The 24,398-nt window shown below is 46.1% G+C and overlaps 1 protein-coding gene and 1 long non-coding RNA gene across 2 annotated transcripts in view; one reads left to right on the forward strand and one right to left on the reverse strand.

Annotated features, from left to right (window-relative positions):
• CDHR3 (cadherin related family member 3) overlaps positions 1-24,398 on the forward strand; it is a 77,544-nt gene that overhangs the window by 35,783 nt on the left and 17,363 nt on the right. The window contains exons 5-12 of the mRNA XM_055420758.2: positions 4,347-4,441; positions 5,198-5,302; positions 10,617-10,765; positions 11,503-11,692; positions 18,624-18,795; positions 20,050-20,152; positions 21,275-21,373; positions 22,815-23,041. Of these exons, the coding sequence (XP_055276733.2) occupies positions 4,347-4,441; positions 5,198-5,302; positions 10,617-10,765; positions 11,503-11,692; positions 18,624-18,795; positions 20,050-20,152; positions 21,275-21,373; positions 22,815-23,041 (1,140 nt within the window). The remainder of the gene's footprint in view (positions 1-4,346; positions 4,442-5,197; positions 5,303-10,616; positions 10,766-11,502; positions 11,693-18,623; positions 18,796-20,049; positions 20,153-21,274; positions 21,374-22,814; positions 23,042-24,398) is intronic.
• Positions 7,276-24,398, reverse strand: part of LOC129552386 (uncharacterized) — a 44,087-nt gene continuing 26,964 nt past the window's right edge. The window contains exons 4-5 of the long non-coding RNA XR_008685232.2: positions 9,951-10,094; positions 7,276-7,567 (exon numbers count right to left, since the gene is read on the reverse strand). This is a non-coding gene — a long non-coding RNA (uncharacterized LOC129552386). The remainder of the gene's footprint in view (positions 7,568-9,950; positions 10,095-24,398) is intronic.

Raw genomic sequence — 24,398 nt, forward strand, 5'->3', positions numbered from 1 at the left:
AGACTAACAGAAGAAAGGAAGGATGGCAGCTTCCTCAGTAAAGGATGGTATATCTATAGCATTTTGCATTTATACATGTGGCTCACCTTAAAAACAAATACTTGTCTATAATCCACCTAGCTCACCCTCATGATAATACATGCACAAGCTGAGTCCAGCTGAGTTAAGGGTTTGAACTGGGCTTTTTTTTTATGATAGTTTTTCTTTTCTCCTAGGTACCCTTCCCTCCCACTCGCATCCCCCACCTCCCAACTCTGAGCTGGTTTGGGGAGGAAGGGTGAAAAGAGAGGAATGGGGCTTTTATAAAATATTCAGCTTACACTGAAAAATAATTAGACTGTGATGTCATATTTACAACTTGCCCGAGCCCAGTAGGAAGATGCTTCTGTGTCTGGACCTTCTGGGTGGGCTTGGAGGCATGCTCTCAATGGCTGGTGAAGTTACTGGAGCTCTTCGGACTTGGAAGGAATAAGAGTCCTGCTTTCCTGCTGGAAACTTGCCCCTGGAAACTGCCTGCTGTGTTCCTATGAGTTGGGAGGCTGAATTCTTGTTACTTGATTCCACCGCAGGCCTGGAAGCAACCGAGGGCTGCAAACCAGCACAGGTTGAATCATTATTCACCCATGACGTCAACTGCAGCGGGGCGGGGAGGCAGGGAGCCAGCCCGGAGGTGGCGCATCCTCCCAGGGGAGCCTGACATTTCAGGAAACTGGGCCAGATCTCTCACATCCTCCTTCCTCCTCGAACTGGTGGCACAATAAAGGATGAATGGGGCAGGAAACTCGCTCAATGTCCTCCACCCTGAAGCTCTGTGTCCATGAGCAAAACGCTGCTGCCAAGGGGCTGCAAATAGAGAAACCTGGGGTGGCGGTAAAGGAATATTCCCTGCGGGGAGGCTAGAGAGCTTGTCTGACAAGCGTTTGTTCACCGAATTGATCTGATTACTCAGGACTTTTCTTAGCCAGTGCTGGAGCAGAGAGGGGCTGCCGCTGCTTTTCATTCTATTTAATTTCTGTTTTCCAAGAATGAATATCAAGGGAGCAGCTTTGATTAAACAAGCCTTTAAAAAGGGGAGAGAATGCCAGGTTTTACAGAAAGCTTTGCTGAGTCGCTGGCAAATGGCCACATGACACAATATTTTTAGTCTATGGATATTATCTCCTTTCTAAGTACAAAACTGCTATTCCCATTAACACAAGCTCGTAAGTTCAGGGATAAAGGAAATTAGCCTGGCTCTAAAAGAAAAAAAATCAGGATTCCAGGAAATCAGCCTCTTAATAAAAATTTAAAAGAAATTCCCCACATTCTAATTCTCCAGCTCCCCACCTTTTCTGTCTGTTGCTGTTTATTTTTTTTTCTTCCTTGCTGAGACAGGAGGCATAACTGGAGATTTCATACCCCAGTCTAGCATTATCAAATTGAAACAGAATTTTTTTTTTTTTTATAAAGGCTGGCAAGATTTTTGTTATTGTTGTCCTTTTGTTTTGTTAAGATTCTTTAAGGTGGGAATGCTGGTCTCAGATGGGAAAAGGCTAGAATAAAGTCCCAATATTTAACCAATATTTATTGAACATTTACTAGGTATTAGGCACAGGGATAGAGCAGTGAATAAAATGAAGCCATTTCCCTCATGGATCCACATTCTAACTGGACAGTAGTAGTTAGCATACATGGAGGGCTTATCATAGCTGGGCAATGTTCTAGAACTTTGCGTGATCACTCCATGGGGCATGCCTTAGTATTCCTCTTTGTTGCACAAGCTCTCACAGCTGGAATGTGGTAGAACCAGGATTCAGATTCAGCAGTGTGGCTCCAGTCTGGATCCAGAGCCACTTCATGACTCAATGACTCCGACCTGTGACTCACATTCCAGCCGGATCTAAGAGTCTTCTCTCTGTGTCCCATCATATCCTACATTTATCTCTCCTAGAGCACCTGGCCCAAATCTTCTTTGTATGTTCCTTTGGTTGACCATCATCTTCAGCAGAGCAGGGCTGTCTGTCATCTCCGCATCCCAAGACTTCGACTGTCTGGAAAACAACCAGATCTGGGGACCTAACTCCTAGAGCACTTTAAAACACATCCAAAAAGGCCAACCGATTCAGGTGCATATACTAAATGCTTTGCCAGGCTCTGAACCCTACCATTCCAGCAGCTTCAACTTGGACCTCTGATATATGGAAATGTGAGGACTCTCTGCAGGAAAAGCTCTGCTCACAGAGCCAGAACTGCTCCACATGCTGCCAGCTGCAGGCCCTGCCAGTCAATCGGTGGGGGGCTTGGGATAAGTATCACATCTTTGAGTGCTGCCAAGGTGTTCATACAATTTGGAGAGGGAGTGTGGTGGGAGCTGGGAGAAGGGCAGTCCTTGGCGTTGCCCAAATATTTCTTCTTAACAATGGGTTGGAAGCACTTAAGTAACCAACAAGGAAGACTTCGTAAAACAAGCCGTTACAGTAGAATGTTGTATCATCATTAACCAACCAGGCTGAAAATAAGACAAGAATATGGGCAAATGCTCAAGCTCTAAATAAAAAGAACAAAATATTATGATTTTGGTTAGAACATCATTTCAATTTTTTTTGGAGAGTTTATGTTTACATAGAAAAGAACAGAAGGTTATTCATGAAAATGATGAGATTTTATAGGTGATTAATATTTTCTTTTTTAAACTTCTCTGTCTTTCCCAATTTTTGTGTTAAAATATGTTCATTACAGCTAGAAAATGTTATTAAATAATAAACGGAAAGTAAGCACTTAAAAATGGTTTTAAAATCTTATATTGGCCCCAAAGGAGAGCTTTCATCTCTTTTCTGTGCGTTCTCTCTTCTCTACGGGGAGCTCAGCTGCAATCACAACACAGCAAATCACTGGGTTGGAAAGCTTGGCTAGCGTTTCCTTTGATTCTAGACTTCAGGGGCTGTGACTCTGGTCGCAAAACCTCCACTTCTGATCTGATCAGGGATCATCCCTCATCCTAGTCGCAAATAATGACACCTTCTCCCCTTAAAGCCCTTTGGAATAAATGGCTATAAATATGCAAGTCTCACATGTTGCTGCAGCCCTCTTCATTATACTGTGTGCATTTGATTTAATCCTCACCATAACATGTGTTGGTGGTCTCATCCCTAAATTACAGACAAGGAATGGAGTTGTCCCAGGTCCTGAGGTGAGATCCAGAACTTGGACTCAGCTCTTCTGATCCAGGGCATTCACCTGCTTCTTGACTCCATCATGGGAGCAAGGAAGGGACTCCATGACCCTGATGAGCACCCATGGATGGATGGGGTGGGCCTCCTATGGGCTGGCCCTTAGTAGGATGGACAAATAGGCCTGTGTCCCTTTCAGAGAAAGTGGTTCTGGGCAGAGGGGCCCACAAGAGAGCTGGGCTGAGCACTGGGAACCAAGGAGGACAGGCTCTCAGCTCCCCAACTTGTACAAAGACTTGACCAGTTGCCATAGCTCTGTGATTGAATGTTAAAGAGTCCAAGCTAGCTTCCAACTTGGACACTCGTACCTGCTAAGGTTATTTTCTCTCGCACTTGTCTCTTCCTTTTTCTCTGCCATCATTTCAATGAACAATGCTTGTGAACATTTTCATACCACATCATGTCCCAAGTTCTTTTACGGGAAGAGACTGAATCATATTTGCTTTGTTATTGTTGTTCAGTTGCTAAGTCATGTCTGACTCTTTGTAACCCCATGGACTGCAGAATGCCAGGCTCCCCGGTCCTCCACTATCTCCCGGAGTCTGCTCAAATTCATGTCCATTGACTGGGTGATGCTATCTAACCATCTCATTCTCTGTCATCCCCTCTTCTCCTTTTGCCTGCAATCTTTCCCAGCATCAAGGTTTTTTCCAATGAATCAGCTCTTCACATCAGGTAGTCAAAGTATTGGAGCTTCAACATCAGTCCTTCCAATGAATATTAGGGTTGATTTCCTTTAGGATTGTCCTATTTCCTAATACATGGGAGCTGTGTGAAATAGTGTTGATTAAAGCCAAGACATTGAATCAAAGCCAGAAGTGAGAATATGGTGGTTGGGATGAGGATGCTGGACTCAGAAGCAGTGGGCTGTTTATGTGCATTTTCTGTAATTGAAGTAGGATCCAGTGACCAGTTTCTCAGGGTACTGCTTATCAGAGTCAAAGGCTCAGACCAACCGATCCAGAGTTTTCTTGAATCAAGAACCATTAAGCCAGAGCACTGCCCATTTGGGCTTTCTTTCTGTTGCATTAAAAAGGTTCCACAGGCCATGAATATAAAATGTGAAGTAAACAACCTCACTTCCTGGGGAAAGCTGCATAAGTGTGCTTAGTTATACTTTTCCCCTTGTTTTTTTAGTATCTCCTGATTTCCCCTTCAAAGAGTTTCAGAATGTCTGCTAACGGGACTCTCTTCTCCACAACAGAATTTGACTTTGAAGCAGGACACAGCAGGTAGCCTTTGCCAATGATCTTACTTGAAGTGCCTTTTATCTGAGGGTCCAAGAGCAGGCCTGGTGCAGCCAGGGAGGCCCTGAGTGTTTTGTGGCCTTGCTACCAGGTTCAGAGGGTAGTGAACTCCAAAGAGGGATCGGGAGCAAGGCCATTATCCAGAAGGCCTCCTTCCCTGTCCGAAAATCCTACTCTCTGGACCACAGGGATGAAGGTGTGGGAGAGGGTCCCCGGAGCACCTGGAGGATTGCCTTGGATGCCCTTCTGGCTCCAGGGAGGCAGCCATCGGAGCTGTCCACTGACATTAGAGCAAAACGGTGGCGGCAGGCAGGCCTCTGAGGAAGGAGGTGAGGGGAGGCCAGGGTTCAAGGATGAACACACAGAGGTCTGGGGTCAGCCACGCCCGGCACTGGGCTCTGCACCAGGTGTGAAAAGCAGGGCTAGTTCCTTCATCTGCGGCAGCCTTGGTCTCCTTCCGTAGGTGTACTGGGCACTTTGCTGGGGTGTCGTGAAGAATGGGGACAGAGCGCAACGTGGCGCGCGTGAGGTGTCGGCCACGGAGAGTAACTGCAGGGTGAGAAATGGAAGGGTCTCAGAGATGAGGAAAGAAGGGTGTACGGAGCAGGTCTAACTCTGCGGGGGCACCGGGAGAGGGGGTGGCCAGAAAGGGGAAAGACACCTTCCCCGCCCCCTCCACCTCCTTTGTGGTAGTGTCAGCAAAGCTTGGCTCCCTCCCTGACTTGGGCTGTTTCCTGACAGTTATCAACTCATCGTAGAAGTGAGAGATAGTCAAGGACTCAGAGCATCCACAGAGCTGCACGTGAACATCGTGAACATCAATGATGAGATCCCACGCTTCACCAGGTAGGCCTTGGGACATGGGGAGGGGTCTCAAGTGGCCGAGTCTCTTCAGCCTCATTTCATCCCCGGTGGAGGGCTGCCCCTTGCTCTGCCTGGAGGGGAGGGAGAAGGAGCGGTAAGAGGCTCAGACCATCAGGGTCCTTCACCTGGGTCTCTGGACTTCCACCTTCCACCTCAGCTCCCCCTGCCTCCACAGCCCGTAGACACGTGCACCATGGGATTCTGAGTGTGTTGGGGAGGGGGTGGGCCAAACACCGTGACCTTGTGCAAGGCCTGCCAGTGGGCACATGTAGAAAGTAAATATGAGGTACTCATAGGATAAAGCACTCACCGCTGGTAAGAGCACGATTCTAGAGAATGTCATTAGTCCAGACACTTTCCCTCCTCTTGGGATAAAGCACTCACCGTTGGTAAGAGCACGAGCCTAGAGAATGTCATTAGTCCAGACACCTTCCCTCCTCTTGGGATATCATTTTCCACTCTTGGGGGATCATTGTCTCTGGCTGTTTTGGTGATGCCTAAGGGATCTGCTCACTGCTGGATGCTCTGAGTTTCTTCCTGCTGGGGTGGATCCAGGACCTCTGTCTGGCAGCTCCTCCATCCAATTGACATGAGGAAGTGAATCTGGTGGAGACAGCCTGTGGGAGTGTGCCCGGCAGTAGCACAGGCACAAAAAGGAGACCAAAGCCTGTCACCCATAGGAGGATTTAGGAGAGGGAGGTGGGGTTCTGAGCTAGCATATGACTCTGCAAACAGCCTGACTTACTGGTTACAAAATTCTGCCTGCCCCAGTTTCTGAGCCAGGCTCAAAAACCACCATAAGGAAACTGGCAAAATGCCCTGCCTTGGTTCACTGTATTCATGGAATAAATTCAGCTCAGGAGATCCCACCAACAAAAAGCCACTGGGCCCCAGAACTATGTAGAATGCTTGCAAAGTATTCTGAGATTGAGGTATTAAAGCCACTCACAGGCTAACTGAGCGCCTTTTGGCAAAACACACCACAGTTGTGAAACTTCTGGATATTATCACAGCCTACAGCCCAGATGCTGGGTGTCAATGTGAAAGGAACAGCAGCAGAGATACTCCCATGAAATACTTCCCATCCATGCCTGTTGCCAGGTTAAGTTCAGAAGGATGACTCAGTACATTCCTGCTGACAGGCTCCTGCAGGAGCACAGTACAGGAAGCTTATAAATAGTTGTGACATCCCAGCCTGGATTCGGACTCAAGTATTGGCCAACATGGCAATGCAGATTCATCAGTGATCCCCAGAGGAAAGTGATGGTGGTGGGGCTAGAGCTGACACGTTCTGCGATTCCCTCCCCAGTCTGTGAGGTGGGAAAGCAGACTATCAAATTCACCCATGGGACAGAACTTGTAGGCCATCTGGTTTGAACTATGTCTTTCAAAATAAAGCAGTTCGCCTCTGCAGAAAGAGAACATGACCTTGGCTGTTTGTTGAGGCCCCCAGAGATGGCTCTGGAACTCTGGTTCTCACTTTCAGTTTGAGAGATAAACCTGTTAGGCTGCATCCCAGACAGGAAGCATGAACTATGTGACTGTCTAAACATTTTTTTGAAAAAATAGTCAACTTTATTTCAGAGTATTCCCCTGGATGTTGGTAGGGATGGGTCTGCAAGAACTTGTGATCTAGAAGGACTGGGGGCAGGGTGGTTGCTCAGTTAGAGCCAACCTAGTCCCTCAGCCATCTGCTCCTTCAACAGGTTTGCTCAGTTTCAAACTAGATACTGACTTTGAGGGTTTCCTGGTTCCTTGAACCACGATACTTCTTTTCCCCCAAATCAGTGCTTGGACTAAACATTTGTTGTTGTTCAGTCGCTCAGTCATGTCTGACTCTTTGTGACCCCAAGGACTGTAGCAAACCAGGCTTCCCTGTCCTCCACTGACTCCCTGAGTTTGCTCAAACTCATGTCCATTCAGTTGATGATGCCATCCAACCATCTCGTCCTTTGCCACCCCCTTCTCCTCCTACCCTCAATCTTTCCCAGCATCAGGGTCTTTTCCAATGAGTCTGCTCTTCACCTTAGGTGGCCAAAGTGTTAGAGCTTCAGCTTCAGCAGCAGTCCTTCCAATGAATGTTCAGGGTTGATTTCCTTTAGGATTGACTGGTTTGATCTCCTTGGTGTCCAAGGGACTCTAAAGAGTCTTCTTCAGCACCACAGTTCAAAGGCATCAATTCTTTGGTGCTGAGCCTTCTTTATGGTCCAACTCTCACATCCATTCATGACTACTGGAAACCTGGGACTAAACATAAGTTATTTAGTTCAGTATTAACACAATTAATTCCTCAAATGGACTTGAGTAGACTGAGTTTGAGTATGAAGTAGAAATGCAAACTGTGAAAGCAACTCTCCTCTCTTGACTATTTGTTAAGGTTCTGCAATGGACATAATCAATGCAAGTATTATTTCTGTTGTTGGAAATGTCTCACCATTGTATTCCTGGATGGTAACAAATGTCTCAGTGTTTCCTGGACTTGTGACATGCACTCCAGGATGCTGCCATCATGAAAGCTGGGCAGCTGAGTCTAAGAGTACCTGACTTACGTTCACCGTCTACATTGTAGGCAGAGTGCTCTACATTTTTGCAGAGATCCTTGTTTTAAGAGTAGGGCAGGGGGGTCTTTCTCTTTTTTGCCCACTCCTTTTGCATTCACTCACAGTCCTTTTCAACCTGGTGCCAGATAGTGTAGACACACTTCAGAGGCTTAAAAGACACCATCTCAGATCATCCCAGATTCACAGCCTTTCCCCTGAGTGTGGCCATGGGCTCAGGCTCTGGGGAGCCAGTGTCATGGAGAGAAGAGTATGGGGAGTGGTAATATCAGAGCTGCTCCAGTCGGGGAACTGCCAGGGTCCTGGTTTTAGCGCATTTGAACAGATCTCTACTGTGGTCTCAGGGTGACACTTCTAAGTTAAGTGATATTTTATACACATTTGGGCCTTGGATCCCCAAGCCAAATAAACCACAGATTTTATTTTCTGCTAGGCTCACTATCAAGTCAGCCAAGGAAAGGATGTTATATCTGGGTAACTGTATCTTCACCAACAGCCTGATCAGTCCTCCTCATGGGACCTGAGTTCCTGGAGCATCCAGCATGGACTAGATGAGCCCACAGAACAGGGTCTTAAACAGCTGCACTCCTGACACGTCAAGGAGGATACTTTCTGTGGTGGGCCGTCCTGGGCATCACAGGCTGTTAGCAGCATCCCTAGTCTCTACTCACTACGTGCCCATAACAGCCTGCTCCTCTAGTTGTGACAAAAACCAGAATCACCTGCAGCTGAGAACCACTGTCTTAGGGGAAAAAAGGAGGCTGGGAGGAAGGGGATTTCTCTCCCAAGGTGTCCTCTCTCTGTTCTATGAGAGGCTGGGAACCTGTGGCTTTTACCTCTAGTGATCCCTTACAATGTGTCTGTTCTAAGTCGCTTCAGTTGTGTCCAACTCTTTGCAACCCTATGGACTGTAGCCTGCCAGGCTCCTCTTTCCATGGGATTTTCCAGCGAGAATACTGGAGTGGGTTGCCATGCCCTCCTCCAGGAGATCTTCCTAACCCAGGGATCGAACCCACGACCCTTATGTCTCCTGTACTGGCAGGCAGGTTCTTTACCCCTAGCACCACCTGGAAAACCCAATTCCTTACACAGGTAGTCTTTCTCAAACTTTAAAGTGCATACACATTCCCTGGGCATCTTTGAAAATGTGGATCCTAATTCAGTGGTCTAGAGGGGATGGAGGTCTGTCTGCAGACGCCACATCCTCAGGAAGCTGGTTAGAAAGGCAGGGACCACATTTGGGGTAGAAAGGGTGAGGCGGTGAAGGTAGCATGCTTGTCTTAGTGATCTCTTTGTTTGAAGTTAACGAACCCCCTCAATGTAACATCCCCCAAAAAATCAGAATAAGGACTTAGTGCAGCCTGAGAAGCCAGAGCCAAATCCCTCTCCCCTCTGTCTCTGCTGTTGGTTCCTGCCACCCCTGCTTCCATGGCCACACCAACTTTGTCCAACCCTGGACCCCAGTGGGTGGCACAGTTTCCCTGAGAATGACCTATGTCCAGCCAATAAGTGGATGAACGGTGGCTTCTGTGGGACCACCAGTGGTGAGAAGTCCAGAGCCCTGGGGTGGCCTCTTGGCCTGAACAAGATTACTGTCCCCCAACTGTGGAGTGAGCCTTCAGGGGGTCACCCCACAAGTGAGGGCAGGCCCAGGATGTGGGGAGAAGCCTGGCTGGGGAGGGCCTGCCTCTGACTCCCCCAGAGGTCCCCTCCCCCTTCTCCTCCCTCTGGCCCTGCAGATGATGGCATGAAACCACAGAGGCATTCTGAGCTCATGAAATGAATTCAATCCTTGAGATACAGGCTATAGTATTCCCCTCTTAAAGAAGCTCCTGCATGGGAAAACCCAAATTTAGGAGACCGGGAAATTAGAGATGACTATTTGCCCCACAGAAGTGATTTTTCCTCCACAAAAGGACTTTCTGCAGAGTTATTTTAAACAATAAGCCTCCCTTGGTACATGCAAAATTACTCAATTACCAAGTTGTGCAGTTAACACTTCAAACCTATCTGTCTTGTTGCAAGGCAGTGGAAGTCTGAGGAAGGTGAGTAAGTTGGTAATTTGGGGTTACCTTGTAAGAAGTCATCCTTGGAGGGCAGTGTGCTGACCTTGGCTTCTGGTGGGGGGTTCATTTCTCTCTTCAGAGAAATGACCTCATGGTTAACACAACTTGGACAAGCATACATGTTCTGTGCATTAATTCTGCCTCCTCAGCCTAAAAAAAAAAAAGAAAGGAACTAAAAAGTGAGCAGAGGCACTAGAACAGAGAAGGTTCACAATTTATTGTGAACCTCTAGCAGCAGCTATGGGATGGGTGTCAGGAAACCATAGCTCTGGATATTGTGTCCAGAGGGATTTTCAAAAGAATTTAGAGGACTTCTGCACACATATTGGGAGAAGAGAAGACAGCTGGACAGGCCAACAATCCTTATTTTAAAAGATGTGAATGCTGAGACTGATCTGAAATGGCATCAGGCCTGCGTGGAGGCAGGGACTGAAGCCGATATAAATCGCTGCCGTCACAGCGTGGTGACTTTGCATCCACAGGGACGTGATCTTTGGAAACACAAAAGGCAGTCACCCCTCTTTTCAGCTGCTGAGTTCTCCCTCCCAAACACTGTTGATGCAATTCCAACAGCTCAGCGCTATATTTAGCTTGAACCAAAATACCCACCTCCCAGACTCCACCCTCCTGTGCCCCTGAAAATTAGCTGTGTCTGCTGAAATTCTGTTCCAGCCTGACGCACATGTACACGATTCCCGAGGAGCTGAGTCCAGGAACCATCGTGGCCCATATCACAGCGGAGGACCCTGATGATAGAGGTTTTACCAGCTCCCTTCTCTACAGCATCACTACTGTCAACAGCTATTTCATGATCAATCAGTGTAAGTCAAACACATTCATTCTTGTGCATTCTTTAATTCAGCCATTTGGCTTGTTTTACAAATATTTCCTCTTTTGGTCTGGGGCATGCCTTTATATCTATAGACTATTGTAAGTTATTGGAGTAATAGGTATATTTTTTTGGCTGCACCTCATGGCTTGCTGGATCTCAGTTCCCTGACCAGTGATTGAACCCAGGCCCTCAGCAGTGAAAGCACAGAGTCCTAACTACTAGGCAATCAGGGAATTTCCTATAATAGGTGACTAAAAGCAGCTGGCCTAGGGGTTGGGGTCACTGAACAGGGTCCTGTGCAACAGCTGTATCACTACTTCCCCTTTGAAGCAGGTGGGTGTCTAGGGGCAAATGAGTTCACTATTGTGAGGGTACCCTGAAGCCTCCTAAACAGAGAACCCAGACCAGCACTGTCCGAAAGAAACAGAATAGAAGCCAGATTTGTAATTTTAAAGTCTCTAGGGGCCACAAAAAGTAGAAACAGGTGAAATTCATTTTAATAAGGCATTTTATTTAACCCTGAAGCCTCCTAAACAGAGAACCCAGACCAATCAATGTCCAAGACAGGAACTTACATGAGGGTTTTGCTTTGTTTTGTTTTTTTGGTATGTGTATAGAGGATATTCGCTTTGTAAGCCAGTCCTCACATCAGAACGTTCTTTTCCAGTTTACTCCAAGTACTTCATTTCTCTCCAGAGAGCCATGTTCTGACCTTTGCTTTCTCAGTGACTGGGACCATCCACGTGGCACGCAGGATAGACCGAGACACAGGTGACTTAAGACAAAATCCCGTCATATCTCTGGAGGTTCTGGTGAAGGATAGACCCTCCGGGGGTCAAGAGAATCGCAAGCAGATAACCTTCACTGTGGAAGACATTAATGACAACCCCTCGACATGCACCAAGTTCACCTTCAGGTATTTGCCTTCTGAGACACGTGCAGACACGTCACCCCTTTTAGGGGCCCTTGGTTCCTCTGCTGTAGTCTGGCGGGGACTGAAGGATCATGGGCACTGGAGACACGCTCAATAAAATAAGGTGATTTGAACTGTCTCTTTCGGTGAGAAATTTTCCTTCCTCATCATTTTTTTCTCCTCTCTCTTCCATTTTCTTTCCTCTTTGTATCTCCCTTCTCCATTTCCTTACTCTGTTAAAAAATGTTTTTATTTTGCTCTCCTCTACAACACGTTCATCTTCGTTGGTGACAGGTCCACAGGACTTGTCAGACCCTCTCTGGACTGTGTGTGCCTTTTCTTTATTTATTCAGACTCATGGCAAGACCGTACTGTGGGTTAGCAGTTATAATAGATAATTCAGACTTAGGACCAGTAACTAGGAGCTCCCAAAGAAGCATGCCATCAGTAATATGAATAAATCAAACCAAGTATTTACTTAAAACAAAGCATCTAATTCACTTTACACAACTTAATTGCCTGTAAACAAAAGGCAGCAGAGAAGAGGGGAAAGGCAGATACAAGTGGGATACAAGTGCTTTTGGATATTTTGACCTGCTTTTTGTCTCACAATCTACTCACCATTATTTTTAAATGAAGTCCCCTGTGATTTTGGGTTAACATGCCTTTTGGAAAACAGTACCATCTTTCTGGGCAGCAGAGGATGAGATGGTTAGATAGCATCACCAACTCAATGGGCATGAACTTGGGCAAACTCCAAGAGATGGTGAGGGACAGGGAGGCCTGGCGTTCTGTAGTCCATGAGGTTGCAAAGCCAGACACGACTGAGCAACTGAACGACAACAACTGCCTTTCCACTATTTTGTCTAAATACCGCAAGATGAGTAGCCCCCCAGATTAGCTTCATCTCTGTGGTTTCTTAATAGCAAGTCTCCCACTTCTTGGGAGTCTGAAGGTGGTCCCTCCTGGAGTTGGGAGGGCAGTGACCCTTGCTGAGGGAGTGTCCTGTGTCTGGAAGAAGGCTGAACACCAGAGCTGGTCTCCCTTTCAGATGTCCCCAGTGAGAGAGTCTCACTCTGAGTTTATCTTTGACTGGTTTTGAGGTTCACTTTTAAGCTCTAGGTCACTTTGGACACAGTCCCAGTACATAGTGTGGTTGTGCAAAGGACAAAGGACCCTGGACAAAGACTGTCTCGGGTAAGCAACAGAAATACAAACTCCTCTATTATGCTTCTCAATGTCCCCCTATTTTCCTCATTGGCATACCCAGCACAATGCTAAGAATCAAGTGGCTTTGAGACTGATATCAAAACAGTTAGACCCTGTTCTGGATTCTATTTGCCTCTTCAAATCCAGCCTCCAGCCTTCCCTACCCTGCTCTGTTCACCAGGAGACTGACTGCCATGGATATCATGGGAAGTCCTGGAATGAGGGGGGAGATAGAAGTCAGGGTATTTATCCTCCAGATTCCTCCCTCCGGTTAGCTGAATGTGCCCCTTCACCTCCTGAAGGTCTCCATTTCTATAAGGCAGTCCCCTGCACACAGCACCTTCTGTCCCTGGTTCTGGTTTTAGGAACTACTCCCTCTGGCTCCTCCAGGCCTAGGAGTGGAAAGGGAGGTCCATTCTTCCTAGCCTGAGATACTGCACCATCCTTTGAGGTTTTCATGAACCCTGTGAACACACTGTAACAGTTCCTTTACTAAACCTCCCAGAATTATCCTAATTTGCCATCTGCTTCTTACTGAAGCCCCTATCAAATCAATAATAGCCTTGAACATGTGACAAGTTCCTATCCCAACCCCAACAGCAGAATATGTTTGATGGGTGGGAACAGTGTCTTGGATAGTTAGGACTGGACTTCCACACCATTTTCTACATAAATCAAATCCACCTCTGTTAAGAGAAGTCTGGTCCCTGGAATACAGTAGAGATGATCCATAAACTTTACACTCTCACTTTCTTTGTGAATCTAAATCTATGCTAAGGCTACTGGGTACTCCAGTGCATCTTGGGAAATTCTCTTCCTCATGTCCTGCTCTTCTAGACCCTCCTGCTTTCTCCTTTGTTCTCCCGCCCTGAGAGGTGGGGGAAGACGGTTGAAGAGTAACTCTGCGTATCAGTGACTGGAGAGGTTGCATTATCTCCAGTCTTCCTGGTCAATTTTCTCCCCTCAATGCATTTCTGATAAGTGTGTCCTGTGGCTTCCTGAAGTACAGAGTCCCCTGATGTGTGAGATGGCAGTTTGCAGACTGCATTCCATATTATCTGGTAGAATCACATTTTGAATATCCTAGATTGTCCAGACAAGCCCACATAGAGTCCTCTTCTTGATAATCTTCTCTCCAAATGACCCTTGAAGGTCAACACCAGCCAGGAACTGAGCTAACTATATTTTTTTTACCAAAGATAACTCCAAACAAGGATCCAGGCGGACTCTGGGCTTTTCCAGCGGGCGTAACCTGCAGTCTGTCCTCGAAAGCCAGAGCATGAGGAGGAGCAACAAAAGGGCTCCTTCTTCTGCCGGCTTGGAAGTTTTTACTCCCAAACCCCAGCCTCGTTTACACACTCCAGGGGCTGGAAAACCCTGAACTGCATCACCCACCATCCTCCCATGCTTGGCATCTTCTCCATTCCAACCACACCAAAGTGGAAAAACACCATCAGATCAAAACTGAACCAAACGACAGAACCAGTGTTGCCACAGGCTCTGACAGCCTCGCCTCTGAATGTGCATTCCTTCTTCAGGGATCTTGGCGTGGACCCTGCAGCGGGGTTTGGGAACTCAGGTAGAAGAGGGTGGGAGGGCGCCAAGCTGCCCAGTGGATCCAAAGAGGCAGGTGGCTTTGTGCCGTGTTTCCTGCCACCCCCATGGGTCCGGGCAGCCCAGAGATAGAAACAGCCCCTGCGGCTTTCCCAGGCTGGTGATGAATGAGCCCATGGCCCCGATGGAGGCATCAAAGGCGCCGTGACAGCCCCGCTCTGGTTGTAAATTGTCAGGCGCTTGGCTGAAAGCGCTTGGCAAGCTGTTTGTGAGCCGTAGGCGGAGGAGGTCGACGACTCATAAGGCGGCTGGGCCTGTCACCTCTGTGTGGGGAAGGAACCGTGGTCAGATGACTGGGAGTGAGGGCAGCCTGCCTTTGAGGCAGGGAGTGATGAATGAGGGGGAGTGGTGTTCCAAGTCATGCGTTTAGGGGAAAAATACCAAGTGGCAGGGGAGAATGAAAAGAACATGCCAGGTGGCCCTAAGCAACTGAATGTGAAGGCCTTTTTTTGGAGGGCGTGAAATGTCAGGCTTCAGGACCCTAGAGTCTTTGCATGATTACAGCCCCCTGGCTTCTGCAGACTTGTAATCAGAGCTCATATTCCTGAACCCTTTGGGGCCTGGAGAGTCACTGATGGAACCTAAAGTAAAATATACTGTTGACTCTTTACACCGACAATAGAGGATACTGCCTAGATGTGCTTTCTGGGATAGGTCTTGAAACTACTCTGAACCAATCATTCTTCATCTGTAAAATAGGGACAAGAATAAAAACTTCTTGGTGATGAGAGGATGAGAGACAGAGTTTTTAAAGTTTGGTGGGATGCACAGAGTTGGTATTTAACCAATGGTATTTGTTCTAAGCATCCAGGACATCATGCAATCAAGATAGAAGCAGAGATGCTGGGACTCCTGTCCGGATGAGACACAGAGGCGATCTTTGCCCGTGGTGGCATCATGGAAATGTAGTTACACCTGCAAGAAAGACCACTTTCCTGGAAGCAAACCCAGTTATCTTCAGCAGCCCAAGACCATCCTTGCTGTCAGACTTGGCTCCATGTTTGCTGAGCCCATTTTAGCTGCCATGAAGAACTAATGTGGAAGGTTCAGTTCAGTCGCTCAGTCGTGTCTGACTCCTTGCGACCCCATGAATCACAGCACGCCAAGCCTCCCTGTCCATCACCAACTCCCGAAGTTCACTCAAACTCATGTCCATCGAGTTGGTGATGCCATCCAGCCATCTCATTCTCGGTCGTCCCCTTTTCCTCCCGCCCCCCAATCCTTCCCAGCATCAGAGTCTTTTCCAGTGAGTCAACTCTTCGCATGAAGTGGCCAAAGTATTGGAGTTTCAGCTTTAGTATCAGTCCTTCCAATGAACACCCAGGATCGATCTCCTTTAGAATGGACTGGTTGGATCTCCTTGAAGTCCAGGGGACTCCCAAGAGTCTTCTCCAACACCACAGTTCAAAAGCATCAATTCTTTGGCGATCAGCTTTCTTCACAGTCCAACTCTCACATCCATACATGACCACGGGAAAAACCATAGTCTTGACTAGACGGACCTTGGTTGGCAAAGTAATGTCTCTGCTTTTTAATATACTATCAAGGTTGGTCAAAACTTTCCTTCCAAGGAGTAAGCGTCTTTTAATTTTATGGCTGCAATCAGCATCTGCAGTGATTTTGGAGCCCCCAAAAATAAAGTCTAACACTGTTTCCACTGTTTCCCCATCTATTTCCCATGAAGTGATGGGACCAGATGCCATGATCTTTGTTTTCTGAATGTTGAGCTTCAAGCCAACCTTTTCACTCTCCTCTTTCACTTTCATCAAGAGGCTTTTCAGTTCCTCTTCACTTTCTGCCATAAGGGTGGTGTCATCTGCATATCTGAGGTTATTGATATTAAAGGGCCAGCATAATTTGGTTGCAGAGAGAAGTGATAGGACAGAGGATTAGAGATTTAACTTGTGTTGATGCTCTGAGAACAAGATGCCAAGACAGGATTAAAGGCTGTTATCAGTGGAAATGCCTATGGGAGAAGATGGGGACAGAGCTAGGCTAGGCCGCAAGAGCCATCAGATCGCGATGCAAGTCAGACCTGAGTAAAGGAACGAGGGAGGCTGCGTGGGTGAGAATGTTCTAGTCAGCTCTACAGTCCATGAACTTGGCTAGGGCAGTGGGGAGTCCAGGAGCCAAAGTCAGCTGTCACAGGACAGGAATGAGTCTGCCTTAGTATCTCTGTCCTGCCCTGTCATTGGCACACGACCTCACTGTAAATCCAGCAATGGGTTTCAGAGCCTGGCAGCTAGGATTTGTGGTCCATTATGTTTCCTCAGCTGAAGGTCTTCCAGGCACATTCTCATGACAGCCACAATATATTTTTGTAAGAAATTCTGCCCAAGGCAAAACGTGATTGTGGTAGGTACAGAAAAAAGAAAAGAAAGAAAGAAAAGGAAAAAGAAACAGCACTCATACAAATTCTTCTCTGCCTATACACAGGCTGTTTTGCAGTGTGATTTTGCCATTCCTCCTACTGAAAGATGGGTATCTCCTTCTACTCCTTGAATCTGGACTTAACCAGGTGAATTGCTTTGGCCATCAGAACATTCACAAACATGGCATGGCAGGGGTTTGAAAAGTGTTACGCATTGGGACTTGCCCTCTCTTGCAACTTTTGGAAGTAGCACTTCCTGAGATCTCCATGAGAAGAGCCCAGCCTAGCCTCCTGGAGGATGAGAAAAAATACAAAGCAGAGACCACCCACCTTCCCACCAGAGGTGTGAGTGAGGTTTTCCGGGAGCATCAGCCCCCAGCAAGCCATCAGTGACTGGAGAGACCAGCCAAGCAGGACTAGAACCAAAAGCAAATGGATAACCATTAGTGTTGTAAGAAAGAATAAGTACTCATTGTTTTAAGCCCCTAGGTTTTGGGCTGGTTTGTTATGTAGCAGAGGCTGACAAGTCCATTTTCCAGATGGAAAAACTGAAACCTGGAGACATGTGAAGACACTCAATGAACTGAAGCCTGGAGGTATTAACCATACTTCCTTGGAATCTTCCACTCCAAGCTGGGCTTGACCAGATGGCTCTGAGTTTGGCGGCAGCTTTACTCATTTGCGTGTTATTAATATTTGCCTCGCTCCAGGAGTGAACTGAGATTGGGACCCAGAATTCCACCCTTAATAAGCCTCTATTGAATGAATGATGCTAAGGTGTGAGGAGGACCTTCCATGCCTTTGAAGTCATGAGAACACAAGTAGAGGAATTTCTAATCTTCTAAGCATGTGTGTGGAGGGGTGTAGGGGTACAGGGATCTCTCCCAATCAGATTATCAACTCTTGCAGGCAGGGACAGAATTTATATTTCCTTATATTCTTCTTCACTCCTGTACTAGTCCCATTCATTCATTCAACAAGTATTTCCTGAGCATGCCAAGAACAAAGCAGATAAAGATCTTCATCCTTGTGGAGCTTACATTCTTGGAGCCAGGGGTCGGGGGAATGGGACAGGTAATAGACAGGATAAGTAAGTAAACTATATAAGTGTATTGAAAAAAGATAAGTGCCAGGCATTAAACATAAAGCAGGGAAGGGGAGAGGGAGCAATGGGCAAGGGGTGTTGACATTCTAGATCGGGTAGCCAGGGAGCCTCCTGAGAAGGTGCCATTTGATTCAAGACTAAAGAAAGAGAAAGAACAAGCAGTGTGCACATTTGTGGGAGGAGCATTGCACAGTAACTGCAGTGGCCCTGAGGCCAGGGCCCAGGGAGTGTCCGGGAGCATAGGGATGCCAGGGCAAAAGGACAATGAACAAGAAGAGTTAGTAGATGAGCTCAGACAGGTAAGGGGTAGGGGTGAGTGGCGGGCACACATCATGAAAGATGCTATAGATCAGAGTTAGGACTTGGAGTGAAATAAGGAGCCTTTTAGAATTTAGGAGCAGAGAAGTGGCATGATCTGACAACATTTTTCACAGGCTCCCTCTGGCTGCTGTACTAAGAATCTTCTGAAAGGAGGCAAGGGCAGAGCGGGGACACCAGTTGGGCGGGTACTGCCTTAACCACAGACTTGCTTTCAGTTGAAATGAAAGTCAGGCTGTCTAGCCTAAGGCCTATGTTAGAAGGAACACTCAGTCACCATTTGTTGGGGAAAATATTGAATCGTGTCTTTTTGCCAGCATTATGGTGCCTGAGAGAGCAGCCAGGGGGACGTCGCTTCTGGACCTGAACAAGTTCTGCTTTGATGATGACAGCGAAGCACCAAACAACCGATTCAACTTCACCACGCCATCTGGAGTGGGGAGAGGCAGCAGGTTTTTACAGGATCCAGCTGGCTCTGGGAAAATCGTGGTCAGTTAATGGGCATTGCACCAAAGAAAGGGCATTGGGGAGGTTGGTCTAACATGCATAGTGCTCCCGCTGCCCCACAGAGAGAAATTTCCGAAGTAACTTCCTCTCCGACTGACTGTAACTGACAAACTGATAGTGACTCTGTTTTCCCCATTTGTTCTTTATTTTACCCAAGTTCCAGGAATTGTTTGTTATGCATGGTTATGCTTGGGGTGCTAAGGATTGGATTCTCTCTTGCATGGCTTGCAGTTTGCAGCCTGTGAGTTTGGTTAGCTGCCTCCACAGTCACCTCTGTTCCCTCTGGGCTCAAGCACTTTTGTTTGTTTCAGGGCTCCATCCTGGCCATAGAGGTGTGAGTTGAGAGAGAGCAGGGCCTGGGGTCATGAGTGTGTCTTGCTAAATTCCACACTGTAGGACCATGGGAGACCCAAAGGAGGATGAGAAAAAGAGGAGTATCTCCATGGGGGCCAATACAGAAATGGAAGAACATGGGCATGAAAGGCGGGTCTCAATGAGCTGTGTGAGATCTTTCACAACAAGGTTCCCACGGGACGGTTGTGGGAACAAAGGAGGAGAAAGATAGAAGGGCAGGGGAGGTGGGGGTCTTAAAGGGAGTGGTCTTGATGGGGGAGGTGGTCTTTGCGTCAGAGATAAGGCCTCAGGAAGAACAAGCAGCCCACCAACCATCATCTCATGTACCCCCTTCTTCACCTCCCACCCTCAAGAGTTATACCAATTTTATTCATCACATCAACTAAAAATAACTTCTATATTTTTCTGTTTAAGAAATTAATACATGTTCACTATACTAGGAAACACAGGAAAGCATTACTATTCAGTAATAAGCACTATTAACATGTTGATATGTTTCCTTCTTGTCTGCTTCCCTGTGCATAAATTTTATGTATAGTCTATACATATATCCATAAATATTCTAAATGATGGAAATAGCCCTGCATGTAGGATTCTGTATCACATTTCTCTTCAACTTACTTTAAGTCTTGAGCCTAGGCTGGACAATAGTGCTTGATGAACATCTCTAAACATAGATTCTGTCCCTTGACAAATTCTATCAAATAAGTCCTCTAGTAGTGAGCAAGGGTATGGACATAACTTTTCAAAGCTCCTTCTATGGGCAAAAAACTTTTCAGAAAGGTTTTGCAATTTACATGTACACCAACAGTATATGAAAATGTCAGTTCAATTAAAAGGATTGTTTATTCTGTGTAATCTGATCTCTCTGTTTTAATCTAGTTGATTGGTGATCTAGATTATGAAAATCCAAGTAATCTAGCAGCCGGCAATAAATACACCATGATAATTCAGGTACAGGACGTTGCTGCTCCTTACTATAAAAGCAAGTATCATTTTGGTTTATTTCATAAAGCATCTTCCTTCAATTGCAGTGACTAAACTGTGTTAGACCATGCTCGGTCCTGGGCTAGGGATGTATTGATATGCAAAAGGAGACTTACAACACCTCCAACACTTGAGAATCAGACCAGTCTCCTCTTGTCCTTCACCAAGAACAGTTAATCAGTCTCCAAATCCTTTCTTCTGTGTCACCTACTAAAATCTCAACGACCTGGTGTCTCCCCCTCCACCGTACCCCATCCCCATCCTACTAGTACTGCTCTAATGCAGAACCTCCTCTTCTGTAGCTGAATTACAATGCTGAGAGTCCTTTAAGAGTCTTTCTGCCCACCTTTAGCCTTGCCCATTTCCAACACACCCATCACATTTCTGACAGTGATTTTCAGGAAACACAAATGTCATCATAATACTTCCTTACTTAAAGCCCCATATCTGTGTCTCCTCATAGTTGTCGAGTTCCCGTTCAAAGCCTTTGACTTGGCACAAAGCAATAGAGCGGGTCACATGGATTTTTTTGGTTTCCCAGTGCATATAAGTTATATTTACACTATGCTGTAGTTCGTTAAGTGTGCAATAGCTCTATGTCTGAAAAAATAATGTACAGGGGTTTCCCTGGGGGTCAGATGGTTACGACTCTGCACCTCCAATGCAGGGGGCATGAGTCTGACCCCTAGTCAGGGAACTAAGATCCCATAAGCTGCATGGCACAGCCAAAATAACAATAATAAAAAATTTTAAGTAATGAACATACTTTAATTAAAAACACTTTATTGTTTAAAAATGCTAGCCATCACCTGAACCTTTAGTGAGTCATAATCTTTTTGCAATGGTAACATCAAAGTTAATGGATCAAAGATTACCATAACAATATAATAATGATGAAGAAGTCTGGAATACTGCAAGAAACACCAAAATGTGACACAGAGACACAAAAGTGGGCAAATGCTGTTGGAAAAACAGTGCCATATTTTTCAACTTGCTTGACATAGGGTTGCCACAACCTTCAATTTGCAAAAAATGCAGTTATCTGCAAACTACAATAAAGTGCAACAGATCGAGGGATGCCTGTATTGTGACTTAATGTTTTTCCTATTTCTACTTATAGATAACATCTACATTTATATCTTAACAAGCCCAGAAAATGAGTTTCCTCTTGTCTTTCATAGTCCGTCCTATGTATTTGCCGTGTCAGAACTGAGCCCACGTAAGTAACCTACAAGACAGGACTGCAGGGCCCTTGAGGGACCCGTTCATATGGAGGCACTTGGGCGGAGGCAGGCTCCCTGCCAGAGGCCCTGGTGGTATTATGCACAGCAAATCACCGCTGATTCCTGTTTACTGCATCTCTTACTTCTTTTTAAATTGTCCTCACTGTGGAGGAGCCCTTCAAGTGAAATCTAGATTTTAAAAACTGTTGACTAAACTGCATTTCTCTGAACCCCCTGATTGCCTCTTTGTCTGGGTGCCTGATTCTGCTAATCCTCTCTTTTTGCAGCCTAAGTTTTCCCTTGGTCTCCATTGTGATTTTTATCCAGCTCACTCAGAATTGAGATTTAAAAATAGAAGGCTTCCCATTTCTAGATTTCTCTCATTTACAAACAAAATAAAGATGCTTTCTTCTCCATTTCAGGATTCCCTGGAGGCCTTTTTTTCCCACCCTTTAGGACTCCTCGATTTCTGTAGGCTCCTTCCAATCAGGCTGGGTTTCTCCCTGTTTCTCCTAGTTTGAAGAGAACACTGTTAACTCTAGAATAATCAGAGTTTATCACAGCCTTTGATTGTGGCTACTTCTGTACTAAAAACCAAACAGAACCAAAACTCTGCCTCTAAAATCATCTCTTCTTTGTTTCATTCTCTCTCTTCATTTTGAGCTCCATTTCCCGACATTACATTTTAAACTAAACACAAACAGCGGGTCTCAAGAAAATGCTTTTAGTTCCTTACGCTTCACCCAGTGAAGAACAAATGCAACAGGAATGGGCTTTTTATGAATTTATAGATCCTGATACAGTTCTTAATCACCTGTTTTGAGTCAAGCACATAGTGCCAGCCTATGTATTTGAATAAAAGAAAATTCTGCCCTTGAGGAGTGTAACTTACGAGGAAGAACTTCTACAAAACAAGCAAGACAGAATTTTAGCAGCCCCACCAACAAGATTTGTAAAATAAGCCAAATGGAACAGGATTTAAAAATCAAAAATATTCTAATCATCTTGTGGCTAAACCCTTAAAAATTAGTTTTTATTTTGCTTATAAGAGCACCCCAGGCTCATTAGAGAAAATCTGAAAAATAAAAAAGACAACACTGCTGCACAAAGATGTATATGGGAGGATGTTCTTTCCAGTGTTATGATCACATAATAATTGGCATACTTGGAGTCTATATAAAGGCATGAATTGTCTTTTACACTTCACAGTATTGCTTGGATCACATGGCCAGTTTCCTGGTGGGTGTCATTGATGTAATTTGCATGTAATAGAATTGAAGATGTAAAACACAGAGTTTGAACAGCAAAGAGGCCTCCAAAAGTCTGTCGGCCCATGGCACTCAGAATGTCTGCTCCTGGTTCCTCCCCTCACCCCCGAAGCAGGACTAACCTCAGATATTATTCTCAGGAGTAATCACAGGTACTTTATTCTTCCAGCTAGAACCCGGGTTGGACAAGTGCAAGCGACAGATAAAGACTTCCCCCAGAGCCGCATCACATACTCCATCTCAGCTGGAGGGGCCAGCCAGCAGTACCCAAATATATTTTGGATTAATCCCCAAACGGGAGAACTCCAGCTGGTGACTAAAGCAGACTATGAAACAATCCCTGTCTATATTCTCAGAATCCAGGCCACCAACAGCGAGGACAGCAGCTCAGTCACTGTGAGTGGGGCTGTGGTGCATTCACACGCATCCAAGTGGTTGGCTTTGGGTCTCCCTGGCACCCTCCAGGTGTGGCTGTAGCAATAAAGAATCTTAAAAGGGCACCTCCTGCAGGAAATGGCTAATGGTATCCCACACAGCACAATCAGACACACACTGGAGTGCCAGGAAAGAAAGATTGACATCTGTAAGCCCACGTTTGTGTGTGACTGGGAGAAGCACTGAGATGGAAGGCTGCCCTGGCGGACAAGCTTCCTTCTGTTGCTCTTAAATCTCCCCTTGCTTTTGAGGTGGGCTGGTGCTGTGCATCACCCCCAAGTATTCCATGTTTTCCCCTATTCCTACCCCACCCCCATCACAGCAGGTGAGCTAGGTCTTAAAAAATACTATCTGGCTAGACCTGGGGCTATATTGCTCTGCCACGTTAGATGCTGAGAATCCGGTTGCATGCTTTTCTGAGTCAGGAGGTCTGAGTAGGGCCTGAGAACCTCTGTTTCTGACATGCTTCCACGTGGTGCCTACACAGCTAGTCCACAGCCAGACTTTGAGGAGCCTGGGTTTAAGTGATCTGTGCTAACAGTGTTTAGGACTATTTGAGGATAATATGAGGGCCACAAAGAGGGAAATATTTCTTGGTCTTTCTCGTTAATAAAGTGAAAAAGCATAAGGCAAAATGAACTCAGCTAGCAGCAGGCATCCCTGTGTGATAGAGAGAATGACTGGTTCAGAGTCAGGAAGCAGAGTTCGTTTTTCAACTTTGATCCCAATTTTCCAAGGGGGTCTGAGCAATGCTTATCTTTGTACCCTGATTTCTCTCTCTCACCTGGAGAATCACCTCCTAACCCAATGCCTGAATAGTCCAGTTCCTCTGATGACCTGCTTTGAATTAATGGGACAATGTTTTTAACGATGTGTAAGACTCAGCGTTGCTAGTATGTGCTTAGTTGAAGGTAATTGTTGTGTTTGTTAGGTTGGGTTTTTGAGAGGAATGAATGGAGTCCACTTTGGGAGCTAACTAGAGAGAACATTTCAATTTATTGCCAGGCTCAGGAGTAACTGAAATCCCCAAATTTCAAAGGTAGAATGAATACGACTCAAAAATTCATAAGCTTTTAAAAAGGGTGATGATCACATAAGTCCCTTTCAGGGCTGACATTCAATGTTCTGTGCTGGCAGGCATCCTAGTCCATATTCCAATTCACCAGGCATAAAAGATGGTGATGAAAGAGAACAGGCTGGCTCCTGCTTGTGGCCTGCCAGCACCACCAGCTCAGTGTGGTGCTGATAGCCTGGGTTACAGATGAGAGCCTGGCTAAGCCGGAGCGCCTCCTTCTATCCCAGTGGTTGTCAACCCCGA

This window comes from Moschus berezovskii, chromosome 3 (genome assembly GCF_049115385.1).
Source record: "Moschus berezovskii isolate FMDL1 chromosome 3, NW_MosBer_1.0, whole genome shotgun sequence".
Lineage (NCBI taxonomy): Eukaryota > Metazoa > Chordata > Mammalia > Artiodactyla > Moschidae > Moschus > Moschus berezovskii.